The 9,562-nt window shown below is 33.9% G+C and overlaps 1 protein-coding gene across 1 annotated transcript; it reads left to right on the forward strand.

The window, feature by feature from the left end:
- The first annotated feature begins 4,145 nt into the window (after positions 1–4,145).
- Positions 4,146–7,461, forward strand: LOC129308075 (beta-glucuronosyltransferase GlcAT14B-like). Its single transcript, XM_054949064.1, has 4 exons — positions 4,146–4,791; positions 5,744–5,819; positions 5,952–6,067; positions 6,442–7,461. Exons 1-4 carry the CDS (start codon positions 4,245–4,247, stop codon positions 6,954–6,956), a joined length of 1,254 nt encoding a protein of 417 aa, XP_054805039.1. The 5' UTR covers positions 4,146–4,244; the 3' UTR covers positions 6,957–7,461.
- The last annotated feature ends 2,101 nt before the right edge of the window (positions 7,462–9,562 follow it).

Genomic DNA, 9,562 nt, shown 5'->3' on the forward strand with positions numbered 1-9,562 from the left:
TCTTAACAAGCTCATACTCCTAAGTCAGTGCACTGATTTTGGTCTCTTTAACTCCTTTTGTGCTTTCATGTGTGATCTTAAGAGCATCCGACATTTCTTTTATTGTCTCAAAATTGTTGACACGGAAGTATTTTTATTGACTTAAGGAATTTGCTATATTGGAGTTCAGTAGCATCAACTTCTCTTCTTTTTCTGTAAATTCACTCTTTACTTTTCTCATTTATTATCCTTCCACTATTTTCATTGGAACATAAGAACCATTCCCAACAATCTCCCACAAATCAAGGTCTGATTCCTCAAAGAACAATCCCATCTTGCTCTGCAAAAAGGTGTAATTGTCACCATTGAATCCTAGAGACCTATTAATCTCAGTACCTTTTGGGAGTACACTATCACCAAAACTAGCCATAGGATCCTATTAGACTGTTAAGTCCTTAATCAAGAGTCTAAGCTTTGATAACAATTGTTGGATAGGATGACACCCAAGAGAGGAATGAATTGCGTGACACTAAAAATTTCTAGAAAAATGTGAGGAAGATAGGAGCAAGGAAAGAAGAAATAAGACACACAAGATTTATCCTAGTTTAGCCTAAAACTTGCCTACATCTAGTCATAAAGATCATACTTGAGATTTCTAACCAAACTTACAAGCTTCATTGGGTGCTTCATATCACAGTACAACTCTCAAGACTTGTTTTGATTTGACAAGAAACCTTGCTACAGCCAGTAAGTTGTTACATACTACTTAAAAGCCACCTTTATTGGAGTAACAACACCCCAATTACTTGTAATAGGGAGAACCTGTAGTCCATAAGTGGTTTAGGACACTTTGGTCGACTAGTCATACCATGGGTGATGAGCTTAGGGACCATTCATGTGGTTTGATTATGTGAAATAGCCTACTGGTTCAATCAAGAGTGTTAGAGGACCAGATGATTAGCAATCATGCATTTTATTATGGTGAATTATATATGGTGTGATTGTTATGCATATCTTAAAGTTTGTTTATAACTTGCCATGCTAATCAATGATGTAGATTATCTTAGTTACTGAGATTTTTATCTTATCTAGTGGTTATTATTTTACAGGTCATACTGTCGAGTTTGATCAAGGGAATGAATCGGGCAAGGATTAGCTGAATAGCTCCACTTGTACTTGTAACGCCTAATTTTATTTTAAATTGTGTATGTAAATTTAAATGGATGATAATGTGAGTTGCCAACTAGGAATGTATGCCATTTGGGTTGGTTACACCTGTATTATACTATGCTATTTTGTATTTTTGCCCAATATTATATATGATGTGAATATGTGATGATTTTTGTGGTGAAGGACTAAAATACTAATACAAGTGTCTGGAATGTTGTATACATGTAGTGATAATGTATATGTGGTGTATTATGTGGCAATAGAGGCCCAATAGTGTATGATTGTGATTTTGTGATTTTGGCCATATTTGGTGAAATCGACATTAAGTGGCTAAATTTTAACTTGTGTGAGTTGGAGCATAAAAACTTCATCAAGGTATCACACAAACACAAGTGACAAATCACACATAGATCACTACTAATTCAAGTGTAAAACATTAATCAGTGTGCCTAAAGTGACAAATTACACATGGGACCATATTGAATCACGAATGAATCATTAAACTGTGAAAAGCTCAATGTTATTCATTTACTTAAGGAATGTTGTCCGTTCCCTTACTTTACTTGTTTATAAGCCTAATTTCACTTGATTTCATTCCATGTTAGTTTCATGATAAGATGACTTGTTCGTTTTCCATGCTGTATGTTGTTCATTTACTTACCAAATATTGTTTATTGCTCTACTTCACTTGTTTATAGCCTTTAGAGCACAAACAAATGAAGTAGAGAAATGAATAAATTTTATAAGTAAATGAACAACATTTAGAATAGGAACAAACAAACTGTTTATATTTTCCATTTAGATGAGGGTAATTTTTTCATTTTCTTCACAAATTCAACAGAAATTCCGTACGAGTCCTTCAGTGAAGTTTCAAAAATTTGGAGTTCTTTTTTTTTAATTAAGTTCTAACAAGGGTCCCTGACTGAAATTTTCTCAATAATTATTTTGTTGGGAAAAAACTTGATTCTTGAGCTCCAGCTTCACGCAATTCCGCCACCTTTCTGGACCAAACGACTGCGTCATCCAACCTTCCAATGTCATTTCCCAACCTCCTCTATTGTTATATGATTGCTTTTCATTTTAGGAAAAAATTGGTCATGGAGAAAATAAATCATATTATTTATAACTATTGAATAAAGCAACTTATTTGAGCTTTTATATTATATATATAGATAAATAAATAAATACTGATTGTTGCCTTCATCTTACATGTAATATTACATTTCCTCTCAACGCATAGATGTGAGGCGTTACATATTTTCCCCTTTTCTTATTATGATTATATATAACATTTCTACAAGTTATATATATATATATATATATATAGGTGTGCGCAAATACACACACACATGAAGATTATACTAAAAGAAATTTTAGGACAGATCCTCCATATTTATAATTAATGAGATGGAAAGGAAAAATTACTATTCTCTCCATTCAAAAATATAATGCATTTTTAACTGAATCTTACCTCTCAATAAAGTAGTTACCCACTTTTTTAATTAACTTTATCTTTTCATATTTACCCCTATTAAACACGCTACAATCAATATAAAGTCATTATCAATAGGAGCACTTTTGAAAAGAAGCAATGATTATACCTCAAAAGACTAAAAATGCCTTATATTTTTGAATATCCAACTTCTTAAAAAATACCTTACATTTTTAAATGGAGGGAGTATAATTTATAAGCTGTGGCTTCTATACATTAAGCACCTTATCTTTGCGTCACTCTAACTGCAAAAAACTTTCATGAGATTTTAGTCTAAATCTGACCTAATTTGATAGAAAAAATTTATTAAACGTTTATTGTGCCAAATTTTATAGTTTCAATAATTTTTCTTATTTTACAATTGATTAATTTTATTCTAATTATAATTATTTTTTATTTATTATAATTATAGATATAATTCACAATAAATCCAAAAAATATGGCGTGAAGCACTGGATAAAAGTCTCATTGGTTGGAAAAATAATTATATGCTAAAGTTATATAATATACATTAATCAAATAATTATAGTCCCTACCTTTCAAAATCTAAGGCATTTTTGATTTGAAAATTTTTATATTTCAATATATAAAGTATGTTATAAAGCGTTAAATGATATTTTTATATTTAATCTATAGTTCCAAAATGTGTGAGATCTTGAGCTTATGCAATATTCTTCTTTAACATTTAAAAACAATCCAATTTGATCTTACTGTTAGCAAAAAATTGACTAAAAAATTATAGAAAAATTCCTCAAAAATTATAGAAACATGTCATATAAAATTTTATAATTTTTGGTCCTCTTTTATAATTTTTGATATCATTTTTTTTATAATCTTTTCAATCATTCTTATAATTTTCTGGTTCAGTAACAGTCAAAAGTAACATTTACTAATTACAAGGGTGACATGGCAATATTTTTAAATATTGAAGGGGAACATTACATTAGAGTGAGTTTAAAGTCCCACAAACTTTTAAATCTATAGTTTAAGGATAAAATTATCATTTAATATTTTTATAAAATACTAACTTTTAATTATTTGTTTTATTGGAAGGTAAGTAATTTTGATATATTCCTTTAAAATTTTAGGTAAAAGATATTATCTGTCAGGAATATATAAAAATGCCTTGTATATTTAAAAGAGGTAGCACTCCATCAGGAAAAAAAATGAAAAAGAATGCATGCAGAAACTTAGCTGCATTATAAGAACATATGGAAAGTATAATCATTTTTAAACATTAAAATAATAATTATTGTTAAATTTAATTCACTGTCAAACTATATACAAAAATAAATACTATATATTTTTAAAAATCCCCAAAGTCTTTCATTCTCGTTATTCTCCCTCTCCTTCATTCACTGTCCCACACACACACACACCCACTGGCCACGTAAGCCTTCTGGCCTTGGCGCATTACGCACCCAACAAAAATTCTCCGGCGCACGCTCCCTTATCTTGCGCTGTCCCTCCACACTTTTCCCCTTCGAGCTTCTTTCACCTCCGACACTCAAGTCTCAAGGCTCGTACTTCTGCCTGAGCTTCCTACTCTCAACACCTTCTTCTTCGTCTCCATCGCCATCTTGGTGATCTTCATCTTCTTGGCATGGACTCCAACAAGTTACTGAAGAAGAAGAAGTGGTTTGTACCACTGGTTTTCTCTCTAGTATTATCCACCCTGCTCATCTTCGTCTCCGTTTTCGTTTCGTCCAGTTCTTCCTTCCAATTCTACCGTATCCGCGTCACAAAGGATGTCCCTCACTTCGTTGAATCTAAGCTGAGGGTGTCTCCGACATTGGACAACTCTCTCCCAAGAATCGCCTACTTGATCTCGGGATCAACGGGAGATGGCGAGAGCTTGAAGAGGACGCTGAAGGCGCTTTATCATCCGAGGAATCAGTACGCTGTACATTTGGACCTTGAGGCTTCGATAGAGGAGAGACTGAAGCTGGCCAATTATGTGAAAAACGAGCCTCTCTTTGCGCAATTGGGCAATGTGAGAGTGATAGTAAAGGCCAACTTGGTCACTTATAGAGGACCTACCATGGTGACCAACACGCTTCACGCTGCTGCCATTTTGCTCAAGGAAGGTGGCGATTGGGATTGGTTCATTAATTTGAGTGCTTCGGATTATCCTCTAGTCACTCAGGACGGTACGAATTGTTCTCTTTCTTTCTTTTTCTTTGGTAGATTTAATATGTTGATGAGTAAATAAAAGAGTGTTTTGTTTGTGACTTAGGGTATATGAATTTGGTGAAATTGAGTGCGTTGGAGAGAACCTAACCAATTGTTTCTCTTTGGTATTTCCAGCTGCAACGATTTTTCTAATTTTAGTCCCAGATTACTACAGTGATGTTTGAGTAGATTTAGCTTGATCCGGTTTATGTCGTAGTACAGATTGCTCTGTTCTTCTCTACCGTTACCATCATTTTAAATCAACTAGTTTGCATATCACTTAATGAATTAACTTTTCACAATGTTGTCGTGGGTGGGTTTCTTCTTTCTTCAGCTTTCTTGGGCTTCTGAAAAATATCAGGGATTGCCTAAAACTGCTTGGAACTCTTCTTTTCACGAATTGATTCTTGTTCTTTGAAACCATAGCCATGTCATCTCATTTATATTGAATACATGCTCATTTTCATTACAAATCGTGGCTGACTGAAAATCACCTATGTCAGCTCTGTCCCAATCGTAAATCATCCCTACGGTCTCAATTCTATTACTTGACCATTTAAACATTTAACACATGTCAGAAATTTATACCATGAAATTGCAATAGCAAGTTAACAGATTTTTTTTCCCCTTATAACATACTTTTTTGATCAAGTTTTAAATTTTTAATTCAATCTTTTTATTTAGTTATTTCCTTTTCCTTCTTAGTGTATAATATTATTTGCTATATTTAGACTCGTTAATCTACCAAGTTGAAACCAGAAGGTCGTTTTTTGTGTGCCAAAGTTTCAGGGTTATTTGCATTTTAGCCATTTACTTATATTATGGAGAATTAATGTTTGCTAGTTCCTGTTGGAATCTGTTATCTTTTAAAAGAATCTGAAAGTGTTGCCCAATTCTATTATTAGTCCTTCACTCGAATTCTTACAACAGATCTGCTATATGCACTTTCAACTATTCCAAGACACTTCAATTTCATTGAGCACACCAGTGACATTGGCTGGAAGGAGTATGCTTCCGATCCTTTCTTCCATTTTGTTCATGTCAACTTTTACTAAATTTCCTTAAAAAATAGCATACGATTGTGTGGAAGATCAAATCTACCTCAGCTTTACAAGTGAAACATTACCATTTTCAACAGGAATCATAGGGCCAAGCCTATAATAATCGACCCAGGTCTTTATAGCGTGCATAAATCTGAGGTATTTTGGGTGACAGAAAAAAGGAATGTGCCCACAGCATATAAGCTGTTTACAGGTGAGAAATTTTGTTTTAGTACCTCTTGTTTTAATTTAATCTCTATTTTCTTCTATTCATGCCTGCTTAATTCAATCATCTCTTATTTTGGCCAAAGCTTAATTCAATCATCTCTTAAGTTCTAGGAAGGTCAAATTGGTTAATGAAACATCTAACCCTTTAATATATTGGAGACAAAGAAAAATAATGAAATAGTGGTTAAGAGAATACTTTATGAAAACAAGCATTCATTTTATTTTTCTCTCGCAAGATTTCATATTTGTCTTGAAGTTGATAGGTGCAACTTTAACTGGAAGACTTGAAGTCTGCAGAAACTGATTTGTAGTCCTAGATTCTGTGCTCTGAGTTTGATCTTGCTCCTTGATTTTGCTCAGGTTCGGCCTGGATGATGCTCTCTCGGCCATTTATTGAATATTGTATATGGGGTTGGGATAACTTGCCCAGGAAGGTATTAATGTACTATGCCAACTTTCTATCATCACCTGAAGGATACTTTCATACGGTCATCTGCAATGCTGAGGAGTTTCGCAACACTACTGTGAACCATGACCTCCATTTCATATCATGGGACAACCCTCCAAAACAACACCCACATTTCCTTAAAGATAAAGACTACGGGAGAATGGTAGACAGCAATGCTCCTTTTGCAAGGAAGTTTGGCAAGAATGAACCAGTCCTGGATAAGATTGATACTGAGCTCTTGGGCCAAAACACTGAGGGATATGTGCCTGGTAGGTGGTTCAGTCGAGTTAAATCAAACATGACCTTCTTCGATCACGGCATAAAAAACATCACTAAACTTAGGCCTGGTCCTGGGGCTAAAAGGCTTGGACGCCTTATCAATAGCTTGTTATCGGCCAAAGATTTTAAAGAAAATCAGTGTTTTTGACACCTTGGTCCAGTGAACCAACTTTGGTCCCTGCCTTTTCATTTCCCAGTTGCCAACAGGAAAATGATTTATTCCTTCTGTGATCTCAACGGACAACGGTTGATGTGGGATCAAACATGGAGGAAAACCATTACACAACATTGAAATGAGCACTTTTTCACTTTACCTTTGACCCTATATATTAGACCACAGATTTGTGATACAACAGCAGAGTACTCAATATTTGTCGATTGGTTCCACAGGATTTTTACTAAATTTTTCTGGGCGACAAGTCATTGATATACTTGTTGCATTTTGTAGAATGCTATGGTAGCAAATATCAGAACTCACTTGATACTACACAGACTGGATGTCCAATATTGGCACTGCTAGAAGCCTATCTGGCAAGACTTGCGTAGCTAGCTGCTGTATATTTTGCCTATTTGTCTTTCTCATGCTTTAAAAAAAAAAAAAATTGTCCTTTTTCCCCCTCATGAGAGTAGTAGCGCTCATGAATTATATTTTATTTTTCCTTCTCTGGTTATAGGCTTTTGCAAATAATTATCATCATTCTTGTTAATTATTAGTTATGTGAGTTGGGAGGGAAAATTTTATGCAATGACTTTGGAGTCATAAAGAAGGCTTTGAAACTATGCTTGTAAGGACAAGGTAAAACACCCTTGGAATTGACCTAAAGAATACGTTTAACAATTATGAATGACTCTTTTTTTTTTGGGAAGAAAAGTAAATGTATAAAAAAACACAGATGAAATAACTACGAAAATTATCATCATGTACTGTGAATTGTCATCTATCCATTTCTGCACTTTTATGGTTCAGCCCTTCTATGGAAGGATTTGCCTGAACCACTATGACTTTCTGAATATTCTTTCTCAATCAATTAACTAACATGAATCTAATTGGCCAAAAGTGCCTCCACTCTTATTGGTTAATAGACTTAGGTTGTATGTAAAGATTAATAGACTTAGGTTGTATGTAAAGATCGCAATCTGATTGGTTTATTTCATTTAATATGATTCCAGTAAACAAGTCTAGGTCATCGGTTCAATATACGTGCACTTCCTCCAACTTTCAAATGTTGGGTCATCTCCCTTAGTGGATCAAATCCCAAAATCAATGCTGAGGCTTGAGAAATATATGTCTTTGTGTATAATAAAATTGGGACCATAAGTGTAAAATTCTCTTTGTTCATTTTTGAATCATGAGCAGGAACAGTTTTCTCTAAAAATATGCGCGTTCTTCATATAAGCACTTTGTGGGTGGTTTATAGAAGCTAGAGAGAAAATGAAGACACCCTCTGCATTCCTAGAAAACTTTCTCCCATCTCTTTTCTCTCTTCTCTCTATGCTCTTATTGTGTTAACGAACCAATTTTGCAGTTTGAGTTTGTGCTCACATATGTCTTATCCGGTGCAACTTATCTCATTTAGATATGCTTTCCTCCTCCAAAAACTTACATTGGTATTAGAGTTGCTGCTATTGATTTTGGGCTACTTTTATTCTGTTTCACAAAAACATGATGATTTGCTTGCTCCATGTATGCATTCAAGTCTGCCTACTCAATTTTTCATGTTCGAAAATATGTCATTACTACCTTTGTCTATTTTTCATGACTGTTTTTGTCAAGTGAACATGTTAAGATGCTTCTTGGTCAACAAAAATGGGTTTTATATGGTTGTACACGATTCCCATGTGTTCTATATGTGATAGAAGGTGTCGAAACTCCAAACCATAAACAAGAGCAAAAATTGGATCTTTGAAAATGGTTTTTTTGGGCAAATGGATGGCATGAACATTGTACAGCTTGAAAAAACAAAGAAAACAATACTAAGAATGCCGTAAAGTGGAGATTGAATGAAGGAGATATGACTTTTGAAAGTTTTGGGTCTGATGGAACCGACCTGCTAGAGGAACTAGGTCAAATAGACCTAGCGATAGGTGGAAGATGATGCGAAATGATGTCATTGCAACCCCACCTAAAAAAAAAAAACTAGTTTTTGGTTTTGGGTTGGTAAGAGGCCCTTTTTTATTAAAATAAGGGGTTTTTTTGGACTAGGCTAACGAGTCCAAACAAAAAAAAAAAAGGGAGCTTTTTTATTTTTGGATTGGCAAGCCTAACATATCAAATGAAAAAAAGAAGGTCCATCATGGTGTTGGGTCTTTAGTGCAGGTACGGACAACCTAACTTAGTTTGAATTAATTTTTTTTAAAAAACATTTTTCAATAATAAAAGAAACATGTGGTGAGTGTGGCCTATTGAGAGGCCCAAATGACACGTAGAAGACCCCACCCAAAAGAGAACAGGGAGTGGAGCACAATAGGCCAACATGTGTGGCCATATTTTCTCATCACTTTTTATCAATTTTCTTATTTATTTTTTAATTAAATTAGTAATATTTTTCAAAAATCCTTATTTGTTTTCTTGAATACCAAATATCATTGTCTTCCTCTAGGTTAGACCCAAAATACTCTAGATTTATTACTACTTTGATCTTATGCACTTACAAGGTTCGATCAATTTTTTGGCACTATTGCAGGAAGACATATAACTTTGTTATCCTTTTTTTTTATCATTCTTTACTTATAAATTTTTATTTTTTCCCTTAG

The sequence above is a fragment of the Prosopis cineraria genome, unplaced genomic scaffold, assembly GCF_029017545.1.
Source record: "Prosopis cineraria cultivar Desert tree isolate PC_DT_omini unplaced genomic scaffold, ASM2901754v1 PC4, whole genome shotgun sequence".
Classification (NCBI taxonomy): domain Eukaryota; kingdom Viridiplantae; phylum Streptophyta; class Magnoliopsida; order Fabales; family Fabaceae; genus Prosopis; species Prosopis cineraria.